The sequence below is a fragment of the Hyla sarda genome, chromosome 4 (genome assembly GCF_029499605.1).
Source record: "Hyla sarda isolate aHylSar1 chromosome 4, aHylSar1.hap1, whole genome shotgun sequence".
NCBI classification, from domain to species: domain Eukaryota; kingdom Metazoa; phylum Chordata; class Amphibia; order Anura; family Hylidae; genus Hyla; species Hyla sarda.
This window is the reverse complement of record NC_079192.1, coordinates 54,304,510-54,329,201: the sequence shown is the minus strand read 5'-3', so window position 1 is coordinate 54,329,201 and position 24,692 is coordinate 54,304,510. Positions and strand designations below refer to the sequence as shown.

Genomic DNA, 24,692 nt, shown 5'->3' with positions numbered 1-24,692 from the left:
TAGTTATGCAACAGCAGGAGGCAGACCACCACAACTCCCAGCATGCCTTTATGGGCATGCTGGGACTTGTAGTTTTGCAACAGCTGGAGGCACATTCTTTCTATGGAAAAGTGTACCTTCAGCTGTTGTGTAACTACAACTCCCAGCTTGCACAATCAGCTAAAGTGCATGCTGGGAGTTGTAGTGGTGCATCTGGTGGTTGCATAACTACAACTCCCAGCATGCCCGTTGGCTGTCAGTGACTGCTGAGAGTTGTAGTTTTGCAACAGCTGAAGGCACACTGAGTTAAGTAGTAAACCAGTGTCTCCAGCTGTTGCATAACTACAATCCCCAGCATCCCCAGCCAAAGTAGTATGCCTCCAGCTGTTGCATAACTACAACACCCAGCATGCCCTTCCGCTGTCCGTACATGCTGGGGGTTGTAGCTTTTGCAACAGCTGAAGGCACACTGGTTGCAAAACACTGAGTTTGTTACCAAACTCTGTGTTTCACAACCAGTGTGCCTCCAGCTGTTGCAAAACTACAACTCCCAGCATGCACTGATAGACCGTACATGCTGGGAGTTGTAGTTTTGCAACAGCTGGATGTTCCCCCCCCAATGTGAACGTACAGGGTACACTCACATGGGCGGAGGATTACAGTTAGTATCCGGCTGCAAGTTTGAGGTACGGCAAAATTTCTGCCGCAACTCAAACTGCCAGCGAGAAACTACTGTGAACCCCCCGCCCGTGTGACTGTACCCTAAAAACACTACACTACACTAACACACAATAAAATAAAAAGTAAAAACACTACATATACACATACCCCTATACAGCCCCCCTCCCCTCCCCAATAAAAATGAAAAACGTCTGGTACGCCACTGTTTCCAGAACGGAGCCTCCAGCGGTTGCAAAACTACAACTCCCAGCATGCACTGATAGACCGTATATGCTGGGAGTTGTAGTTTTGCAACAGCTGGATGTTCCAACCCCCCAATGTGAACGTACAGGGTACACTCACATGGGCGGAGGATTACAGTAAGTATCCGGCTGCAAGTTTGAGCTGCGTCAAATTTTCTGCCGTAGCTCAAACTGCCAGCGAGAAACTACTGTGAACCCCCGCCCGTGCGACTATACCCTAAAAACACTACACTACCACAAAATAAAATAAAAAGTAAAAAACACTACATATACACATACCCCTATACAACCCCCCTCCCCAATAAAAATGAAAAACGTCTGGTACGCCACTGTTTCCAAAACGGAGCCTCCAGCTGTTGCAAAACAACTACTCCCAGTATTGCCAGATAGCCGTTGACTGTCCAGGCATGCTGGGAGTTTTACAACAGCTGGAGGCACCCTGTTTGGGAATCACTGGCGTAGAATACCCCTATGTCCACCCCTATGCAAGTCCCTAATTTAGGCCTCAAATGCGCATGGCGCTCTCACTTTGGAGCCCTGTCGTATTTCAAGGCAACAGTTTAGGGCCACATATGGGGTATCGCCGTACTCGGGAGAAATTGGGCTTCAAATTTTGGGGGGTATTTTCTGCTATTACCCTTTTAAAAAATGTAAAATTTTTGGGAAAACAAGCATTTTAGGTAAAAAAAATATATATTTTTTTACATATGCAAAAGTCGTGAAACACCTGTAGGGTATTAAGGTTCACATTACCCCTTGTTACGTTCCCCGAGGGGTCTAGTTTCCAAAATGGTATGCCATGTGTTTTTTTTTTGCTGTCCTGGCACCATAGGGGCTTCCTAAATGCGGCATGCCCCCAGAGCAAAATTCACTTTCAAAAAGCCAAATGTGACTCCTTCTCTTCTGAGACCTGTAGTGCGCCAGCAGAGCACTTTTCACACCCATATGGGGTGTTTTCTGAATCGGGAGAAATTGGGCTTCAAATTTTGGGGGGTATTTTCTGCTATTACCCTTTTTAAAATTGTAAAAATTTTGGGAAACCAAGCATTTTAGGTAAAAAAAATATATATTTTTTTACATATGCAAAAGTCGTGAAACACCTGTAGGGTATTAAGGTTCACATTACCCCTTGTTACGTTCCCCGAGGGGTCTAGTTTCCAAAATGGTATGCCATGTGTTTTTTTTTTGCTGTTCTGGCACCATAGGGGCTTCCTAAATGCGGCATGCCCCCAGAGCAAAATTTGCTTTCAAAAAGCCAAATGTGACTCCTTCTCTTCTGAGACCTGTAGTGCACCAGCAGAGCACTTTTCACCCCCATGCGAGGTGTTTTCTGTATCAGGAGAAATTGGGCTTCAAATTTTGGGGGGTATTTTCTGCTATTACCCTTTTTAAAAATGTAAAATTTTTGGGAAACCAAGCATTTTAGGTAAAAAAAATATATATTTTTTTTACATATGCAAAAGTCGTGAATCACCTGTAGGGTATTAAGGTTCACTTTACCCCTTGTTACGTTCCCTGAGGGGTCTAGTTTCCAAAATGGTATGCCATGTGTTTTTTTTTTTTGCTGTCCTGGCACCATAGGGGCTTCCTAAATGCGGCATGCCCCCCAAAAACCATTTGTCGCTCCTTCCCTTCTGAGCCCTCTACTGCGCCCGCCGAACAATTAACATAGACATATGAGGTATGTGCTTACTCGAGAGAAATTGGGTTTCAAATACAAGTAAAAATTTTTTCCTTTTTACCCCTTGCAAAAATTCAAAAATTGGGTCTACAAGAACATGCGAGTGTAAAAAATGAAGATTTTGAATTTTCTCCTTCACTTTGCTGCTATTCCTGTGAAACACCTAAAGGGTTAATACACTTACTGAATGTTTTTTTGAATACTTTAGGGGGTGTAGTTTTTATAATGGGGTCTTTTATGGGGTATTTCTAATATGAAGACCCTTCAAATCCACTTCAAAACTGAACTGGTCCCTGAAAAATAGTGAGTTTGAAAATTTTGTGAAAAATTTCAAAATTGCTACTGAACTTTGAAGCCCTCTGGTGTCTTCCAAAAGTAAAAACTCAAATTTTATGATGCAAACATAAAGTAGACATATTGTATATGTGAACCCCAAAAAAAAATATTTTGAATATCCATTTTCCTTACAAGCAGAGAGCTTCAAAGTTAGAAAAATGCAAAATTTTCATTTTTTTCATCAAATTTTGGGATTTTTCACCAAGAAAGGATGCAAGTTACCATAAAATTTTACCACTAAGTTAAAGTAGAATATGTCACGAAAAAACAATCTCGGAATCAGAATGATAACTAAAAGTATTCCAGAGTTATTAATGTTTAAAGTGACAGTGGTCAGAATTGCAAAAAACGCTCCGGTCCTTAAGGTATAAAATGGCCTGGTCCTTAAGGGGTTAAAGCTCCATTTAGATGCCGCTGTCAGTGGCGATCTAAAGGGTTAATAGCCGGCTGCAGTGATCGCTGCATGCCGGCTATTAGCAGCAGCCCCCAGCTACAGGAATCAGGAGCCCGCTCTATATACCCTGAGCGGCACCACGGTAGACTAGGTCTGTCACGGATTACGAAGGGGTCCAAAATGCTTCTCGGGGCGGCAGTTCGCCACCCCTGTGAATGTGCCCCCTGGATCCAATGGACCAAGTGGGACCCATTGTAGGGCCGGCCCTGCCTGGTACACACCAACACCCGTCTCACCCTAACAAACTGCAGCTCGTCCCAAATACACACAGATCGCTAAATAAGTCTTATCATTGCTTATACTGTACTGTCATCCCTGTAGGAACTCTCTCTCTTTGCAGCGTCTGATAAATCTCATCCAGGATTTGGCGCTGAAAACATTCCTCACACAGCGCCAGTGTGAACAGGTGGCCATACACCTCCAATAGAGGTCAGACGAATGCGGGGTCATTAAACAGCTATGCCTGCCATCCTCCTCAGACATATACACAATTGGCTTGATCAGAAAGGGAGTAAGTAGCTAACATTTACTTCTGGGGTGGGTTGAGGATTAGGGGGCAAAAGAAATCGGGCAGTAAAAGTCAATCTGTCCAATTCTTCTTTCCCCTGAGAGTCAGGACACCACATATACCTTATAGAGTACCTCTTGTGATCTTACATTTTATAATCCTCACAGATCACTGCCCCAATCATGATAAACCACCCTCTGCCTTTATTTTTATTATTTTTTAGTTTTATACCTTGATATTGCTCTGTATTTTCTGCTCAGTCTCAGAGTCACAGACTGGGAAGGGGTGTTCCCCAGCAGGCGTGACATCATCTGAAGCCATACAGGGGAGAACTTCCTCCCTCACTCTGATACACAGCCCAGGGCAGTTCAGTGTGAGATGAGCTATGATTGGATAAGGCTGCACATAGTGCTGGGCAGTATGACCAAAAATGGTTATCACGGTAATTTTCAAACTTATGGCGGTTCCACGGTATTTGACAGTATTTTTTTTCCCACTCATTTCCCTTTAAAACAGACGTGGGGACAGCGCTGCAGCTGACCGGTATAGAAAGAAATTCATATCGTACAGAAAAAACACACCGGTATTTGGTATGAACCAGTATACCGCCCAGCACTAGCTACACACACAGCCCTCAGCATTTCCTGATTCTGGACTTCTGCCAGGCTGGCTGGGGTCCAAAGTCTGTGCAAGAGATGGGGTGGGGGGGAGGAGGAATGTGCTCTGGCAAGTAGAGAGACACCTAGTGGCAGCTTTTTTTTAAACACATAAAATATTTAAAAAAAACTTCATATTTTTAAACTATGTACATTAGAAAGATTTTTTATTTACCATTAAGGAGTGCAATAGCAAAAATTAGTTTTAATTACAATGCACATTAAAACAGGCTGATGCTCCCTCAAACAGTAGGTTAAGGCAATTTTTGTTATGTGTGTAAGGCTGGGTTCACACCACATTTTTGCAATACAATTCCCGTATCAGGTTTTTGATAAAAAAAAAATAAAAAAATATGATTCCTCAAAACTGTATCAAAACGTGTGTACAAATTTCTATCTGTATACGGTTTGAAAAATGATGTCCGGTTGCATCCGTTTAAGAAAATAAAATGTATACGTTTTTAACTTTTCACTCTTATGAATAAAGTTTCACTTGTTACATTGAAATTCCAAGAAAAAAAAAACTGTGCAAAGTCAAAATCCGTATGGTGAAAACTGGATGGAACCGTGCACACATACAGTTCTGTACGGTTCCCATTGACTCCCATATAAAAAAAAATAAAAATAAATAAAAAAACGTATATAGTTTGATACGGTTTTTCACCCGGACCAAAAACAGTGGTAGGCCACGGTTTTCTGTAAAAAAAAAAAAAAAAAAAAAAAAAAAAAAAAAAAAAAAAAGCCGTATGGCTTGAAAAACGGAGACAACCGTATACATTATGGTGAATACGGTTTTGAATGGGAAGTCTATGGACACCGTTTTCTGTAAGGTTGCATACTTTTTTTTATGAAACCGTATGCCGAAACCGTACAGCAAAATCGTGGTGTGAACCCACCCTTAGTAATATCCCCACCAGAGGGCTTGTGAGATAACAGCCCAAGATTTTTGCCATCTCTGCAGCATAGCTCTATGGGAAATTTAGTGTTTGCTAGAGATGAGCGAACTTACAGTAAATTCGATTCGTCACGAACTTCTCGGCTCGGCAGTTTATGTCTTATCCTGCGTAAATTAGTTCAGCCTTCAGGTGCTCCGGTGGGCTGGAAAAGGTGGATACAGTCCTAGGAAAGAGTCTCCTAGGACTGTATCCACCTTTTCCAGCCCACGGGAGCACCTGAAAGCTGAACTCATTTATGCAGGAAAAGGCATCAACTGCCGAGCCGAGAAGTTCGTGACGAATCGAATTTACTGTAAGTTCGCTCATCTCTAGTGTTTGCCCCAGGTAAAATGTTAAATCCACCAAAATGCAACACAGTAGCGGGAACCAGTCACGCTGAACAAGTAATCTGATCTATCAGCGACATGTTCTACAAGAACCTACCTATGGAACTGCTGTGTAATGTATGGGCATAGCAGTGGTCTCACACTGTGGCCCTCCAGATGTTGCAAAACTTCAACTCCCAGCATGCCCGGACAGCCAACGGCTGTCCGGGCATGCTGGGAGTTGAAGTTTTGCAACATCTGGAGGGCCACAGTGTGAGACCACTGCATTAGTGTATAGAGCAGGGGGAACCAAACGCAGTGTGAACGTGGCCTTATATGAAATATTTTATTTTACATAAAATAAATAAATATTTTACAGATTGATAAATAGATATATGGGAAAATATTTCGTATAAGGCCACGTTCACACTGCGTTTGGTCTCAGTTTAATGTATACGTTAATGTACACAACAGCGTAACTGACTACATTTTATATACTGCCAAAATAAATGTACTTTAATATAAACAAAAAATGTGGTGACCGACATATGTCTGTACACATACGCTTATTCAGGGAAAGCTGTCAATCACCGAGTAGGACCGCCCACTGGACTCCCAAGAATAGAACAAGCAATTCAGTCAGTAGCATATTATTAATTTATATTTCTCTGCATGGGAGATACATAAAGAAGATACCATAGAGATCAGTGTCACAAGCGCCATTACCCAATACCAGCCGGACAGTACGGGCTAACATGCGGATAGTGTCCATTTAAAGTGGCAGTGTTAGAGGAGTAGTCTAAACTTTTGCTAAACTGAATGGAGCCTGGGAATGGGATGCAGTTTCTGGGAACAACATGGAAGGTCCTCACGTGACATGACACAGACACAACGAAGCACCGCGCGCCATGGGACTAGCATGGATATGGCAAGCAGGGCTGGTGCAAGGATTTTTGCCACCCTAAGCAAAAACTAATTTTTCTGCCATTTTCTGCCCATTGACTCCTCCCATGACACGCCCCACCTTACTACTGGGGTGACACACTGTAACAAACCTCATGTACTTACCTTACTACTGGGGTGACACACTATAACAAACCCCCTCCTCATGTAATCTCCTTACTACTGGGGTGACACACTATAACAAACCCCCTCCTCATGTAATCTCCTTACTACTGGGGTGACACACTATAACAAACCCCCTCCTCATGTAATCTCCTTACTACTGGGGTGACACACTGTAACAAACCTCATGTACTTACCTTACTACTGGGGTGACACACTATAACAAACCCCCTCCTCATGTAATCTCCTTACTACTGGGGTGACACACTGTAACAAACCTCCTCATGTACTTACCTTACTACTGGGGTGACACACTATAACAAACCCCCTCCTCATGTAATCTCCTTACTACTGGGGTGACACTGTAACAAACCTCCTCATGTAATCTCCTTACTACTGGGGTGATACACTGTAACAAACCTCCATCTCATGTAATCTCCTTACTACTGGGGTGACACACTGTAGCAAACCCCCTCCTCATGTAATCCCCTTACTACTGAGGTGACACACTAACAAACCTCCTCCTCATGTAACATCCTCACTACTGGGGTGACACACTGTAACAAACCTCCTCATGTAATATCCTCACTACTGGGGTGACACACTGTAACAAACCTCATGTACTTACCTTAATACTGGGGTGACACTGTAACAAACCTCCTCCTCATGTAATCTTCTTACTACTGGGGTGACACACTGTAATAAACCTCCTCCTCATGTAATCTCCTTACTACTGGGATGACACACTGTAACAAACCTCCTCCCCATGTAATTACCTTACTTCTGGAGTGACACAATGTAACAAACCACCTCCTCATGTAATCTCCTTACTACTGGGGTGACACAATGTAACAAACCTCCTCCTCATGTAATCTCCTTACTACTGGGGTGACACACTGTAACAAACCTCCTCCTCATGTAATATCCTTACTACTGGGGTGACACACTGTAACAAACCTCCTCATGTAATCTCCTTACTACTGGGATGACACACTAACAAACCTCCTCCTCATGTAATATCCTTACTACTGGGGTGACACACTGTAACAAACCTCCTCATGTAATCTCCTTACTACTGGGGTGACACACTGTAACAAACCTCCTCCTCATGTAATCTCCTTACTACTGGGGTGACACTGTAACAAACCTCCTCATGTAATCTCCTTACTACTGGGATGACACACTGTAACAAACCCCCTCCTCATGTAATCTCCTTACTACTGGGATGACACACTGTAACAAACCCCCTCCCCATGTAATTACCTTACTTCTGGAGTGACACACTGTAACAAACCCCCTCCTCATGTAATCTCCTTACTACTGGGGTGAGTGTTTTGCAGCGGTCAGGGCCCGGAGAAAGTTTCTTGCGGAGGGCATTAAGAGGGCGCTCTAGGCGGCTGGCTATTTTGCCTATAGGTGGAGCTGGCCCTGATGGCGAGCAAAGGGGGTAAGTTCAGGTTTGTTTTATTATTATTTTTTTTGGGTGGGTATTTTTTAATTTAAACAGAGCGCAGGTAACATAAAAATCTCCAGAATACCCCTTTGTCAATCAATTATTAAAATAAGAAGCAATCCAGCACAGATGATCTACTAGCCAGTGATCTCAGCAGTCACATACAGTAATACTGAATCAGCAATGGGAGTCATGATGCTGGTATAACAGTGGTGTCCAAACTGTGGCCCTCCAGATGTTGCAAAACTACAACTCCCAGCATACCCGGACAGCCAACGGCTGTCCGTGCATGCTGGGAGTTGTAGTTTTGCAACATCTGGGAGGGACACAGTTTGGACACCACCGCAGTAGAACACATGACCCCCCTAAGGCCAGTCTACTGGGGTTCATCCATTAGACTATTGAGAACGTAAAAAAGTATCAAGCAGCTGGTTCCGCTGGCAAGACCCAAACCATGATCTCTACTGAGGAGGAGACCGCCATGCTGAAGCGGAAAAGGAATGGGACAAGGCAAAAAAGGAGCCGAAATAATAAAGTAATTTGCTTCAGCCAAAGCTACTGTAGACAGAAGGACAATAAAGAAGGAATATACCTGGATGACTGAGTTATACATAGATCAACCATAACAATAAAACCACCTGCTAAATATTTGTCTGGTCCCCCCCTCTGGACACCAAAACAGATGGGATCTAACAAGGCCAAAGTGTACCCCCGTCTGTCCACAGGTTGTACGTGGTATCAGCCTCATTCACACCAATGAACAGGAATACAATGAATAACCTGTAGACAGATGTGCAGCTGTTTATGGAGGAAAATGCATTGACTTGCATTGAGGGGGTGTGACCATGACTTCACGAGCCTCCAGCGCTGCACCCAACACTCCAAACGAACATCGGGTGCAGCAGGGAGATTGCAGGGGTTCCCAGCAGTGGGGCCCCCATGATAAAATATCTAGGCGCGGAGTACCCCTTTAAAAAGGTAGGTGATATTCATGCATACTAGGACCCAAGGCTTCCCAGCAGAACCCTGCCTCCACCAGCTTGTCTTCTTCCCATTGTACATCCTGCTGCCATTTGTTCCCCATAACAAAACCTGCACCCAGCTGTTTATATGATGTAAAGGAAAATCCATCAGACCAGACCGCCGCCGCCTTCTACTGCTCCATGATCTAGTCCTGATGGTCATATCCGTGAAGACACTTTTGGCTGTGGACTAGGGTAAGCAAGGGTGTTCCGAGCGGCCCATAGCTATGTAACGCCATATACAAAAAGCTGTGATGACCTGTGTGTTCTGACACCTTACTAGCTGGAGGATATTTCAGCAACTTTCCTACAGTATCGGATCAGACAGGATAGCCGTCAATCACTAGATGAAGGTGTGCTCCAGCTGTTGCAAAACTACAGCCCGCAACAGGCCCAGAACTGCCCATGTCGAAGGGAGTTGTAGTTTTGCAACAGCTGGTGGCACAATGGTTGGAAAAGACTGATGCATCAATGACCCGTCGACACTTGTCCTACCTACCTTGGAACATCTTTGGTAGATATTAAGCACTGTATACCAGGATCACCCTACAAAACCTGATGTCTGGAGATGCTCTGACCTAGTCCTCTAGTCTTCACGATTTGGGATCGACCAATTATCGGTTTGGCCGATATTCACAATTTTGGACATCAGTATTGGCAGTTACCTTGCCAATATGCCCATAATGCCCCCCCAACCAGAGACGACCACCGCCGCCCTATTGCCTTCCCCATTCCCGGTTTTATAATTATCTGTTCCCGGGGTCCGCGCTACTTCTGGCTCCTGCGGCGTCCTGCGCTGTTGCAGTGCAATGACGAGTGACGTCCTCAACGCGACATCACAGTCAGTGCGCATAGTGACAGCTCAGGACGCCGCTGGAGCAAGAAGAAGCGCGGACCCCGGGAACAGGTAATTATAAAACCGGGGATGGGGGAGGCAATAGGGCGGTGGTGGTTGGACTCCGGACCGGCAGGGGGAGAGAAGCGGGCGGCGGCGGTCTCTGGCCAGAGGATAGGCAGGGGGGGCAGCGGCGGTTGGACTCAGGAGGACCCCAGGACAGGCAGGGAGAAGCGGGTGGCGCCGGTCTCTAGCCCCGCAAAAGCCGTTGCAGTTCATTGATTTAAAGCGCCCGCTTTAAATCATTGATCTGCAGCGTCTTTTGCGGGCCCGGGGGTTGAACTAGCCGATAACTTATACCGATATTCCGGTATAAGTTATCGGCTATCGGCCTCAAAGTTCACAGATTATCGGTATCTGCCCTAAAAAAAAATCAATATCGGTCGATTCCTAATCACGATTTATCCCGTCATTGTCGCTCAGATCATTACATTTGCCCATTTTTTCTGCTTCCAACACAACTCCACGAACTTAATGCTCAATATATCAGACACCATTGTCATCAGGTAATCCATACTATTCACTTTAATGTTATGGCTGATCGGTGTATATGAATATGCATCCGACTTTTATACCTGGCTCCTCGGATCTGATTGTTTTGTTTTTTTGTAAAGTAAAATGCTGGAGCCTTAGGGTGCATTCACATCACGATTTTATCATCCTACGATTTTTAAGTTTGAAATCGTACAAATCTGCACGCCAAGTCGTATCCATTGACTTCCATTCATTAATGATAGAAAACAAATGCATCAGTTTTGATCCGCATCTGATTTTGCACGATTTAAGATCGGAGGTAAAATCGTGGTTGACCACGATTTTCCGTCCGGATTCAAAAGTCGGATTGAAATTGTGTCAGATTTTTTTTAAATTATTGATGTCTATGTAAATTGCATGGAATCTGTTGACTGTGCGATTCTATCAGACTAATCGCACACGATTTTTTCGTACGCATGCGCAGTAGACTTCAAAACACATACACTTCAAATATATAAAACTTTATTGCCATTGGCATACATATCACTTTTAAAAACAGGATCAGATTTTTATAGAAAATCGGATGGAATTTTCATCTGTATGATTTTGATAGGATTTTAAAATCTGATAGCAAAGAATATTTTACATACGATTGTATACGATTTTTTTTGCAATCCAATTTCGTCCGATTTTAAGGTCCGATAATCGGATGGTTAAATCGTGATGTGAACCTAGCCTTAGTCTATAAAAAATATTGCTGGGAAGTTCTTGTAAAGTTCTTGTAAGTTCTGTAAATTGTTTGCCAAGAGTATGAGAAAAAAATAAAAAAAAACACACAAGAACTAATGCCAAGAAATGTGAGTGATCCTCGATGCTCCACCCAGGCCTCCATATGCCTCTCATTATCACAACTCTGGAGGAGACATGAAGGAAGCAATGCACATAGAAGGAGGAAGCAGACCCGGCTTCAGCGCCCCGGCCCCAACTGTTTATACTTCGGAAACCATTGTTTACCTTCCTCGTAGCTCCGAAAGTCACAAGATCAGAGCAGAGACCTCAGCTGGGGAGACAGGTTCCCCTCGTAAATCTCACCGACAGGTCTTACTGGAGGCCGACTAAGACAGAATCTTCTTGCGGTGTTACAAATCTGGACATACATAGCATGTACTATAAGCTGGTAACTATACAACCGCCCCAAACCATGTGTCTCCTATAGAACTGTACAGTTCTGACCAGTGCTGTGGAGTCGGACGAAATTTTGGGTACCTGGAGTCGGCAAACAATGCACCGACTCCTACTAAATTTCGATTGGAATAAAAATAAAAAAAAAAAGAAAGTTTAAGTGTCCCAATTCACTAAAAGTTATAATTAATGACTTCTCTACTGTAAGAATAAAGACCAATGCATGCAGTGCCTCACGTAACCGCAAAACGAACACTTGACAAGTGACCGTGAAGCAGCTTTTCATGTGCTTTACTATATGGCAAGCAACGCACAATTATACTTACACTTTTCATAGTGTTGTGTTCTGCTGTTACAGGGAACCCATGGGTAACCTAGCCTCTCACTGATAAGGGATTAAGGAAATGTTTTTTGCAGGACTAGAGACACTTGTATAAGGGAAGGGAATGGAGGGTCAATAGTTCAAGACTGAAGCTGTAAACCATTGGAAAAACTGCTGCCATTCAGCTAAGGCTATAAAAACTTGTAAACTCCCCCCTTAAGGATGAAGCCCATTTGGGCCTTAAGGACACAGACAATTTTATTTTTACATTTTCATTTTTTCCTCCTCGCCTTCGAAAAATTCATAACTTTTATATTTTCATCCACAGACTAGTATGAGGGCTTGTTTTTTGCGTGACCAGTTGTCCGTTGTAATGCCATCACTCACTTTACCATAAAATGTATGGCGCAACCAAAAAAATACTATTTGTGTGGGGAAATTAAAAAGAAAACCGCAATTTTTGGAAGGTTTCGTTTTCACGCCGTACAATTTACGGTAAAGATGACATGTGTTCTTTATTCTTTGGGTCATTATGATTAAAATGATACCCATGATAACATACTTTTCTATTACTGTTGCCCTTAAAAAAAAAAAACGCAAACTGTTTAACCAAATTAGTACGTTTAAAATCCCCCTATTTTGAAGACCTATAACTTTCATTTTTCCATATAAGCGGCAGTAAGAGGGCTAAATTTTTGCGCAGTGATCTGTACTTTTTATTGATACCATATTTGCATATATCAAACTTAATACTTTTTAAAAAAAATTTTGGGGAATAAAAAGGTTATAAAAAAGCAGCTATTAACTAACTTTCTGGATCCAGTTGATTTAAAAAAAAAAAAAAAAAAAAAAATAAATAAAATGTTTTCCAGTCGAGTACCCCTTTAACCCCTTAACGACGCAGGACGTAAATATATTTACGTCCTGCGCCAGCTCCCGTGATATGAAGCAGGGTCGCGCTGCGACCCCGCATCACATAGGGTCGGTCCTGGCGCTCATCAACGCGGCAATGTGCGGTATTAACCCTTCTAAAGTGAAAGTGAAACTATCCCGGCTAGTCAGTCGGGCTGTTCGGGACCGCCGCAGTGAAATCGCGGTGTCCCGAACAGCTTACAGGACACCGGGAGGGCCCTTACCTGCCTCCTCGGTGTCCTATCGACGAATGACTGCTCCGTACCCGAGATCCAGGCAGGAGCAGTCAAGTGCCGATAGCACTGATCACAGGCGTGTTAATACACGCCAGTGATCAGCATGAGAGATTATAGGGACCCATAGGGACCTATAACACTGCAAAAAAAAAAAGTTACAAAAAAAGTTAATAAAAGGTCATTTAACCCCTTCCCTAATAAAAGTTTGAATCACCCCCCTTTTCCCATAAAAAAAATAAAACCGTGTAAATAAAAATAAACATGTGTGGTATCGCCGCGTGCATAAATTTCCAAACTATAAAAATATATTGTTAGTAAAACCGCATGGTCAATGGTGCACACGTAAAAAAAATTCCAAAGTCCAAAAAAGCGTTTTTTGGTCACATACCATTAAAAAATGAATAAAAAGTGAGTTTCGCCGTGAATTTTTGGGTAAAATGACTAATGTCACTGGAAAGTAGAATTGGTGACGCAAAAAATAAGCCATAATATGGATTTTTAGGTGGAAAATTGAAAGGGTTATGATTTTTAAAAGGTAAGGAGGAAAAAACGAAAGTGCAAAAACCCTGAGTCCTTAAGGTGTTAAAGAGAATCCACTTTTTACCCCCTAAAAACATCTCACATTGCAGGCCTTGTAAAGTCCTCCCTAAATATACTCTGTTGGCTCCCAGCTTCACAGAATAAAACTTTTGTAAGTTGTGTTGTATGAAACAAGCCAGATATTTTGATGGATAAATACATATCTGATGGACATATACTCTCCTCAGAAGCGTACAACATTTTTCTCTATTGTTTTTGCAGTACAGTTCCCTTAAACATTTTCTATTTGAAAACGGTCCGGAACCGTAATGAAAACCGTACGAATTGACTCTCCATTGAAAACCATATGCCAAACTATGCTTTCGGTTGTGTCCGTTTTGCATCCTGTACGGTTTGGTCAGTTATATTTCCCGTACCCGAAACTGTAGTCTACAACGGTTTTTGGTCCGGGTGAAAAACCGTATTGAAAACACTTTTTTTTAATCATGGGAGTCAATGGGAACCGTACAGAATCGTATGTGCGTACGGTTCCATCTGGTTTGGACTAGGGATCGACAGATATCGTTTTTTTTAGGGCCGATACCGATAATCGGCAGATAGCCGATAACTTATACCGGAATATCGGTATAAGTTATCAGCTTTTTATCCCCCCACGACACCACTGCAGATCATTGATTTAAAGCGGGCGCTTTAAATCAATGCACTGCAGTGGCTTTTGCGGTGCCATAGGCCGCCACCCGCTTCTCTCCCCGTCTGTCCGGGGGTCCTGAGTCCTATTACCGCCACCGCCGCACCGCTCCATGCCCCCTACCGCACCGCCCCCATTGCCTCCCCCATCCCCGATTTTATAATTACCTGTTTCCGGGGTCCACTCTACATCTGGCTCCGGTGGCGTCCTCCTGAGCTGTCATTGTGCGCACTGACTGTGACGTCACGTCACTCGTCATTGCGTACAGCTAAACGCAGGATGCAGCAGGAGCCAGAAGTAGCGGGGACCCCGGGAACAGGTAATTATAAATCCGGGGATGGGGGAGGCAATGGGGCCGGGGCGGGCGGCGGGGCATTATCGGCAAGGTAATTGCCGATACCGATAATGCCTAAAATCGTGATTATCGGTCGATCCCTAGTTTGCACCATACGGTTTTTGACTTTGCACAGTTTTTTCTTGGAATTTCAAATCAAACAAGTGAAACTTTATTCATAATGGAAAAGTTAAAAACACTCCCCCCCCCCCCCCCCCCCCCCCCTTTAAAAAATGGTTCCAACCGGACATCATTTTTCAAACCGTATATGGTTTTAAACCGTATACGGATTAAAACTGTACACATGTTTTGATACAGTTTAGTCCGGTTTTGAGGAATCTTTTTTTATCAAAAACTTGATACCGGAACTTTACTGCAAAAATGTGGTGTGAACCCAGCCTAAGTGGGCATTTTGTGTTTCAAAACTGGCATGAGGGACCTGCACTATAAGAATGGCAGCAATGAGGGATTGGGCAGCCAAGTTAAAAAGATGACAAGGAATATGCTCGTTATTTTACCCTTTATATCAGTCAGGTTTAGTGGACAAACAATAAAAACTTCCAAAGACAAGCAACAGGTACATTTCCATATAGGCAACCAGCTTGTCCCTGTCCAACTAAAGGAGACCATCTTATTCCCATTATAGTAGTTCACAACCACATAGGCAATAGTGCCAGTGCAGACAGCTTTGCCTGAATCTATAATGTTCAACATAAACAATCCCTTTAAAGCCATAACCCTTCCATAGGGCACCAATGATGATTCAATGTAGAACGTGCACACAAGATGTAAAGAACTCATTATAGACAGGTGCCATCCTGTATGCCAGGAGCCACTACAACTTCTCCAGTACCAACAAAAAAATGCTTTCTACCCATAAGTATTTCTGGACAGGCTTCTGGAATGAATGCACCAAAATTTAAGAGACTAAAAATCTTCCTATATGTGAACAGGGTTGTTTCGGCAACAAAGTGAATGAATTTCTGTAAACCCCATGAAGATGAATGAGACGATAGGTAAAATTTAAAATCTGCCATCTGTGAATGTTTTTTTTCCATCCCTTCCACAATACAGAAAAAAGCAGTAAAGTGATAAACTAGTCAATACCAGGAGATACCAAGTGAAGTTGGCACTTACACTACTTGCAGCACAAACACAGCAAAGCCATCTGTTAATGTTTTCCAGATGAACATGTGTTGGTCCACATTAGCGCAGCAACATATTTATAGGAGAATATCCCAGCAGGAAGCCATTCATAGGAGCTCAATACAAGATGGGTGGCGTCGTCTGTAACCTCTGCCATGGAGAAGGAATATGGAGGAGATCTAGCATGTTTTGGTACAATTTGCTTTGCAATCCTCTTCAAAAATGTCCTAAAAAAACTTGCACCCAGATTTACCAAGCAAATTAAGGAGTAAAGGTTATTGAACATTACCCATTCACACATTGGTGACATCAGCGTCCTGTGGGCTAAACTATTTTAGCAGCTATATTTACCAAAAGCCAATCACTTCGTATCCATATAATGCTGGTTGCCAATGATCTGCATTGTAATACCAGATACCCCTACAAATACAGTGACCCCCCCACCTGCGATGGCCCCGACATACGATCATTTCAACATACAATGGCCTCTCAATGCCATCGCATGTTGAAGGCAGCATCAACATACGATGATTATCGGCCGATATTATCCGATAATATCCCTAGTTTGCACCATACGGTTTTTGACTTTGCACAGTTTTTTTTCTTGGAATTTCAATCAAACAAGTGAAACTTTATTACTAACTTTTTTACTAACATACAATGGCCTCTTTGTATGTCGGGACAATCGCATAAACAGCTATCTAGCAGCGCAGACTGCTTCAGCTGCCACCGGATAGCCATTTACGGTGCCCTGTGTGGTCCGATGATGATCACTTACCTGTCCTCGAGGCTCCGGCACGTCCTCTTCGGGATCCCCTGCATCGTCGGCGCTCTCCATCACGTCGCTGCGCACACGTCTCATCATCCAATAGGAGCGGCATGCGTAGCGACGTGATGGCGGCGACGGAAAGCGAGGATGCCGGGGAAGCAGAGGCCTTGCCGGAGCGTCGGGGACATCACGGGGACGCGGCGACAGCGATGGGCGGCGACATCCAGGGCAGCGGTAATGGTCCGGAGCGGCAGGGACACGAGAGTATAACCTCCAATACCAGTGGTCTTCAACCTGCGGACCTCCAGATGTTGCAAAACATGCCCGGCCAAGGGCTGTCCGGGCATGCTGGGAGTTGTAGTTTTGCAACATCTGGAGGTCCTCAGGTTGGAGACCACTGTCCTATACTTTACATTGCACGGATCCCTCAACATACGATGGTTTCAACAAACGATGGTCCATTTGGAACGGATTACCATCGTATGTTGAAGGACCACTGTACAGCTGTTTCAATTGTAGCCAGATGGGTTAACATTCCTAGGCTCTATGTATTTTTGTGTAATGTTTTTAAGTGGTTTTAACAGTGTCTGTACTGCCCTCTTTTTTGTTGTTTTCTAATAAAAATTCATTTATCTGCATTTATATAGTTGTTGGTGTGCACTCACATTGGTTGTCAGCTTTTTTTCTTTTTCCTTGTATCGTTCATTTTTGACAACCGTGTCTGCACCCACAGTGAATGTATTAGCGGTGCCCATCACTTTGTTTTGTGTGGCCAGATGGGTAAATACTACATTTGGGCAATGTCCCAGTGTGAACATACCCTAAAGAGACAGGCAAAAGGTATGACACTATGCAGGACACCAATACAACCCTGCTGAACTACTCTCCTGCCTGTAGTAACACAGGTAAGTGTACAGGTGCACAGGACCACTCCAGACTTGTCAAAGAGGTCACAAAGGGAACAATCCTTTATAAAAGATGAGACAAAACATATTTAACATTAATGTATTAGAAACAACTTTCTAATACCATGTCTTTTTTTATATTTATATATTTTTTTGACTTGTAAAAACTAACCACTAGGTGTCTCCCTACACGTCCCGGACGCAAGTCTCTCAGAGTTCAGACTCATGCATGAGTCCTAACTCTCATAGTGCAGTCTGGACAATGACGAGCACAGTGCAGCTCCCTCCCTGACAATCAGACAGACGGGAGCGAGCGCTGTGCACGCTGCATGGTGCACCTCAGCTACATTGAACACTGCCTGCAGTGAATAAGCTTTGAAAGAGGATCATGAAGGAAATACTGGGCAAAAATGAAAGAAAAACTGCAGGGGGAAGGTAATGAAGAGGGCAACATACCAGCAGCATAATATAAAGCAATGGAGATGGTGGCAGGTACGCTAAGAAAAGGGTGTACGCCCGAGTAGTGGAGATGCCAATGAACCTACCCAGGGATAGACAGAGAATTTCATTGCTTTGGAGGGTTAGGGCTCATAAACACTATGAAATATTTGCCTGGAGAAATTCTGGGTGGACATTCTGCGCAAAGCAGGCGCCACGATAAAAAACGGGCAATATGACAGCCTGGATATGCCATCCCTGCTGACTGCAATGCAGTTCCGCCCAGTATTCCATAGAAGAATGAAAACATTCAGAATTGGAAATTCTGCAGCGGAAATTTACCAGTGAGCACAGAGCAGCAGAAATCCATTAAAGACAATTGGAGGCTGCTGCACTGGAATTTCTCTGGGCAGATATACCATAGTGAGTATGGGCGAATATTCAGGATCACCTCCCTGCTGGGTTGACTCCAATACAATAAGTGTGTATGTACAACTTTGTCCCCTGTACCCTACTTCTTACTAACATTCAACAACAGAATAAGAAGTAGGTTGTGTGTGGATGAGGCCTGTTACCACACAGACAAAGCTCTGCATACAAGCTGTAAACACAAAGAAGATTCTTAATCATGACCATTTGCTGAGTTGCTTTTGGATTTGGATGGAACCGAGCAATAAAAAGTTGCTGCAAATGTGTACAAGGCCCTAAGATTACAGAATGTTAAAGTTATGCTATGAATATAAAAGTATTGAGTTATCCTTTTAGGTTTTATGTGGGGGAAAAAAATCTGCAGAATTCCTTCAATGAAAACCCACTTGATGAGAACACACACTGCCACTGTTCTGTTTTCCCCCCACTGAAGCCAATGGAGTAAAACAGTCACAGTCTTACAGGAGTTCTACCAAACCCAAAGGATAGGGGATAAGTATGTGTTCAGTTGGGGTAAAACCGACAGAACCCCCCGCCATCAATAATGAGTACGGGTCCCCAGTCCCTCCATATAAATAAAGCAATCGTGTGTAGCCAATCCATTCACTCTCTACAGGACTGACAGACAGCTTAGTACAGTGCTCGGCTATCTTAAGCAGTCCCATAGTAAGTGAACATATTAGACCAATGCTTCATTCACATGGGACAAGGTTCCCACGGGACAAGTGGTTGCACCCCACTGATTACATACTTATCTATCGTGAAAAAGTGATACCTTTTCATGTTGGGATAACCCTTTAAAAGGCCTAAGCAGAGAACAGTAGCACGATGGTTGAAAAACCTTCTCCCTCACACAATGACCAAGTGAATGGGATCTGATTCAGCATGTACCTGGCCCCCGGTCTCTGAACGGGTCACCACTGATGCACAAGTGACAGGTGTCACTCACCTTATCTTTTTCATGAGGCAGTAAACACACTGGTGGCAGCGATGCCAATGATTCCCATCCTTGCTTGGCCTCAGTCAGCTTGGGATTCAGCCTGTAAAGGGCACCCTCCTTTGAAATTCTCCCATGGCCCAGTGCCCGCTTCATAGCAAGCCGTAACTGCTGGTGGAAAACTGAAGTTGGACCTGTATTGCCCCCAAAGGTTGCAACCACATCCCTCTGATTGCGCAGAAAGCGTTCAATGCTCTTTAGAGAAGAGCCCCCTGGCTCCGAGAGCCCTTCAAGTGCCTTTCTCAAAAGCCGTTGATAGTCCAAACCCTCTGGCCGCCCTGGGTTCCTACCAGTCTTAGGTAGTGCCAGGCGGCCTGGGTTATCAGGGTCTTTGTAGGAGTTTTGCCCCTTGTTGGTAACCTTAAGTACAGTTCCATCTTTAACACTGAGTTCCAGCTGCTCCAAGACTGTGTGACGATCCAGGCCGTGCGATGTGGACACGGCGTTGCAGACGCGCTCCTCTGATGGGCGCTGCTTCTGTTTCTTCACCTTCCTGATGGCCTCCAGGATCCATTGCGTATACAAAGGATTAGCCAGCTTCACCATGATGACTTTATATCCATAGAGGTTTAGCCCTGGTCCTGGAGGGAGGAAAGGAGGCTGGCGCTGCCCGGAGGCCGGCTCACCATAGCACACACCAAGATCCTCTCAAACCAACCTCACCAAAGTCCACAAGTCTTGGTGCGGAGAGACAATAACTTTGAAGACTTGGAGCGTGCTAGACCAGTCACTGCAAACAGTGTCAGGAGCGAAGTTCAAATATTCAAACCTGTGTAGAGAAAGTAAGAGAAGAAAATCAGACAGGATGTCACAAGTGTCAGAACCAAGCATCCCTCAGAGCTTCTGTGACACTGTATACAAACGTCACCTCTTACAGTACTACTATATGAGCACCTGATGCATTGGGCACCACATCTAATGCCATCCTTACAACCGGACGTTAGAGCAGGATTCAGGTAGACAGTGCACAATTTTTCATTGGGTTCGGACACCTCTGTTGAGTGGCCCACATACACATTAGATCAGTGTTTTCCAAACAGTTGGCTGCCGGTGCATGCTGGAAGTTGTAGTTTTGCAACAGCTGGAGACACTGTTTGGAAAACACTGCATTAGTTGGTCAGCTAGTCACAAGGAAATAAGTCGGTTTGCTCAACTTTCATCTAATGTGTATTAACATCCTAAAACCTGACATGCAGACTACCAGTCACCACAATGGGAATCCAGTATGGTGTCTACCACAGACTGAGGCTTACGTTCCTATTGTATGACAATCGCAATCGCTTCACTACACTGGTCGAACAGCAACCTCGCAGACCAAGCAATACTGACCGTATACTACTCGTGTAGTAAATACAGTGCAGTAGTGATGGCCATGACTTGTGACAACTTTGCTTTATGTTAGGCGAGGGCTGGATAATCTCTTTCTTGTAACCTTTACTTCAGCAGCTGCTCAACACACATCTGCAATCATCCTGGGTCACCACGTAAAAGATTTCTTTCCATAGACGCCGATGACTGACTAAACTATGGCCTAAACCAGTTATCCCCAACCTGCGACTCCAGCTGTTGCAAAACTACAGCTCCTATTTTGCCCAATGGGAACTATAGTTTTGCAACAGCTGGAAAGCAAAGCCATAAACAGATGTGACTTTTTTTTTATCGGAAGAGGCTATCCTAAGATTACTCCTCGGCCATCTTCATAGGTCCTACAGAAAATAAAGGAAGCAGCTGTTGAATATAAGCTCTGGGGGGGGGGGGGGGGGGTATGGCAGAACGTTGAAGGGTCCCAGGGGTCGTCACCCACCAACCAGATACTGTGTATAGGCAATAGCCCTCATAACGTTTATAGGGAGAAGATTCAAAAGTACAGTACCATGTCACTCAGGTCATGTGACATTTCTGCACTGCTACCTGGGGACTGGACTGTGTGAACGAGGGGGGTGTCTCATCCTTTGCTACCCTTTTAACCGAAAACAGACACCACACTGAGGATAATTTTCTGTCGGTGCAACTAAGGACACATTCCAATGCAGCTGCTTTGTTGCAGAAATGTTTGCAACTCTTGCTCAGGCTCCAGATCCCCCCCCCCAAAAAAAAAAAAATACACATGCATGCTAATTTTGGTGTGTGCATGTGTTATCAATATGGAGAGAGGAATAAGCAGTTGCCAGACACCTGACAGACCTTCATAACAAACGGATGGGCCAATGAAATTCAATAGCACTGGTTCGATGTGTATACTTTAACACCTGTTGACTTGGGACCCCCTCTTGACCAGTCTCCAAACTGTGGACCTCCAGAGGTTGCAACACTACAACTCCCAGCATGCGGAGACCTCCAGTTGTTGCAAATTGACAACTCCCTGCAGGCCCAAGACCTTTAGCTGTTGCAAAACTACAACTGCTAGCATGCTCGGACTGTCACTGGCTGTCTGGGCATGCTGGGAGTTGTATTTTTTGCAACATGTAGGACAGTGTTTCCCAACCATTGTGCCTCCAGCTGTTGCAAAAACTACAACTCCCAGCATACCCGTACAGCCGTTGGCTGGGAGTTGTAGTTTTGCAACAGCTGGAGGCACACTGGTTGGTAAACACTGATGTAGGAGGTTCAGTTTGGAGACCATTCTGCCTTAAACCTAAAGTTTGGTCAACTTTGCTTCTTTACAAATATCCGAACACCAGGATGTGGGAGGATAAACACGCACAGGACAACAGCTTTCATTTTAACTGTGAAAACAAAACAAAAACTTGACTTGACTGGTCATTCAAAAACAAAACAAAAACAGTGCAGTCATCATGTGACCGCTAAGTGACAGCGGCTCACGCAGCGATGCACCTATGTCCCCTCCCCATAGACAACCTATAGCATTTTGTCAGACCTGATGGCTGCAGACGTCGGGGGGAAGAGACGTATCAGGACTTGCGCTGAGGACGAGCGGTACAGTTGCCCATAGCAACCAGTCAGATTTCAGCTTGCGATCTGACCAGTTACACTACTATGCTGTTTATCCGCACAAGGGTTAATAAATCCCCCCCCCCCAAATAAACTGAGGCATGAAAATAATTTGCAGGCAATGATCACAACACAAAAAAACTAAAAAATAAAAAGATTGTATGGAAATGGTTATGGCCGCAACGCAAGGAATGGCGGTGTCCATGGTAACACATACACACCGGACAGAGGAGTCAGACAGCAGGACATGCTGGTACATGTGGTGACATCCAGTCATGTGATGCCCAGTAGCCTTATACACAGCAGTGAAGGTCTGAGGGGGTCCCTGACGGTAGATAAGGACTTAGACATCAATAGGGAATGTATAGGAATCCTTTAGTCCAAGCGGAATAAAGCCGTATACCCCACCGGCCCCCTGCGCGTCTGGCCGGGCATGAATTCTACGCGAGTCCCCGGCTCGCTTAGGCGGCGTAGGCCTTAGGCCAGGGCCTGCCAAGAGGTCGGAAGGCGGCCCTGGGCGGAGTCGGGCGGATACCCGGAGATCCCCTAAGATACACGGACAAGCAACGGGCAGGGAGAAAGGGATAAAAAACGGGATATGGCTGTTCTCTTACCGGGAGTCCCAGGAGGCAGCAGCGACGGAGCGCGGAGACACCCCGGGCTGATGCGGCGGCCATCTTGAAAACTGAAACCCGGGGAGGTTAGGCGAAGCTGGGAACAGCGCGGCGGGAGGATGCGGCGGTGATAGGAAGAGCGCGGAGGGCGGACGGCGAGGTGACCGGAAAAGCGCGGCGGGAGTGGGGAGCGGGAGACGGGACAGCGCGGAGGGGGAGAGGCGCGGGTGCGCGGAACAGCCGGAGCGAGGGGCGGGGATGTTGTGCGGACGTCAGGTTGTGGGCGTGGCCAGTGGTCTCCTGCCGTAGGGACGAGGGAGGAGCCGCGTCTGGAGTAGGTCAGGGAGGGAACCAGTCAGGGAACAGCAGCCGAGGCTGGCTCCTGATTGGTGGAGTGACGTCACCCGTGGGCGGGGCCGTGTGGGTTGTTGTTGGAGGGATCGAGTGAGTCAGAGAGGGAGGAGCGGACGTGAGTAGAATAGCGCAGAGAGGAAAGAGAGAGCGGCCAGGGGAGAAAAGGCGCTTGGGGTAAGCGGGCGAGGCCACGTGACCAAGGAAGGGCAGAGAACGCCGCGGCGCCATGTCGTTTGTGGGCATAACAAAGGACGTCCATCTTGTTAACCCTTTCCTTGCCGCCAGTGTTTTTGAAGCCTTTTACCCTACATAACCCCTCCCTTCATGCATATGCATTATAATTATTAATATCAGGATATGCAAACGAGGATGATTTGCATCTCAGTGTGTGGAATAAGCGGAGGGAGCACAGTGATGGGTTTTGTACATGTGTAGGGATTATCCGTAGTGCTGCCATAGCCACGTAGTCATAGTGCAGAATGGCAAGAGCTGTGCACGGTCTATGAGCATCATTGTATTGTGTATATTAGGAGCATGTGCTTTGCTAAGGTGATACTATGAGTCCCAGCATACCCTGTCACCTATATACTGACTGTATGTGCTATATACCCGATACTACGAGTCCCAGCATACCCTGTCACCTATATACTGACTGTATATGCTATATACCCGATACTACGAGTCCCAGCATACCCTGTCACCTATATACTGACTGTATATGCTATATACGCGCTGTTTATGCTCTACACTGGATGACTATGCTGTATACCAGCTGCCTAGGCTGAATAACGTCTGTCTGTGCTGTATACTGGCTGTCTAGGCTGTATACTGGCTCTCTGTGAAGTATACTGGCTGTCTAGGCTGTATACTGTCTGCCTGGGAAGTATACTGGTTGTGTAAGCTGTATACTGGCTGTCTAGGCTGTATACTGACTGTCTGGGAAGTATAATGATTGCCTAGGAAGTATAGTGGCTGTCTGGGAAGTATAATGATTGCCTAGGAAGTATACTGACTGTCTAGGCTGTATACTGACTGTCTAGGCTGTATACTGACTGTCTGGGAAGTATACTGATTGCCTAGGAAGTATACTGGCTGTCTAGGCTGTATACTGACTGTCTGGGAAGTATACTGATTGCCTGGGAAGTATACTGACTGTCTAGGCTGTAT

The 24,692-nt window shown here is 44.8% G+C and overlaps 1 protein-coding gene across 2 annotated transcripts in view; it reads right to left on the bottom strand.

Moving 5' to 3' along the window:
- The window catches only part of KAT6A (lysine acetyltransferase 6A), a 61,254-nt gene extending 37,785 nt beyond the window's left edge, over nucleotides 1-23,469 (bottom strand). For both annotated transcript variants that reach the window (XM_056570978.1, XM_056570979.1), the window contains exons 1-2: nucleotides 23,172-23,469; nucleotides 19,558-20,374 (exon numbers count right to left, since the gene is read on the bottom strand). In XM_056570978.1, the coding sequence (XP_056426953.1) occupies nucleotides 19,558-20,151 (594 nt within the window). In that variant the 5' untranslated portion in view covers nucleotides 20,152-20,374; nucleotides 23,172-23,469. The remainder of the gene's footprint in view (nucleotides 1-19,557; nucleotides 20,375-23,171) is intronic.
- Between the last annotated feature and the right edge of the window lie 1,223 nt (nucleotides 23,470-24,692).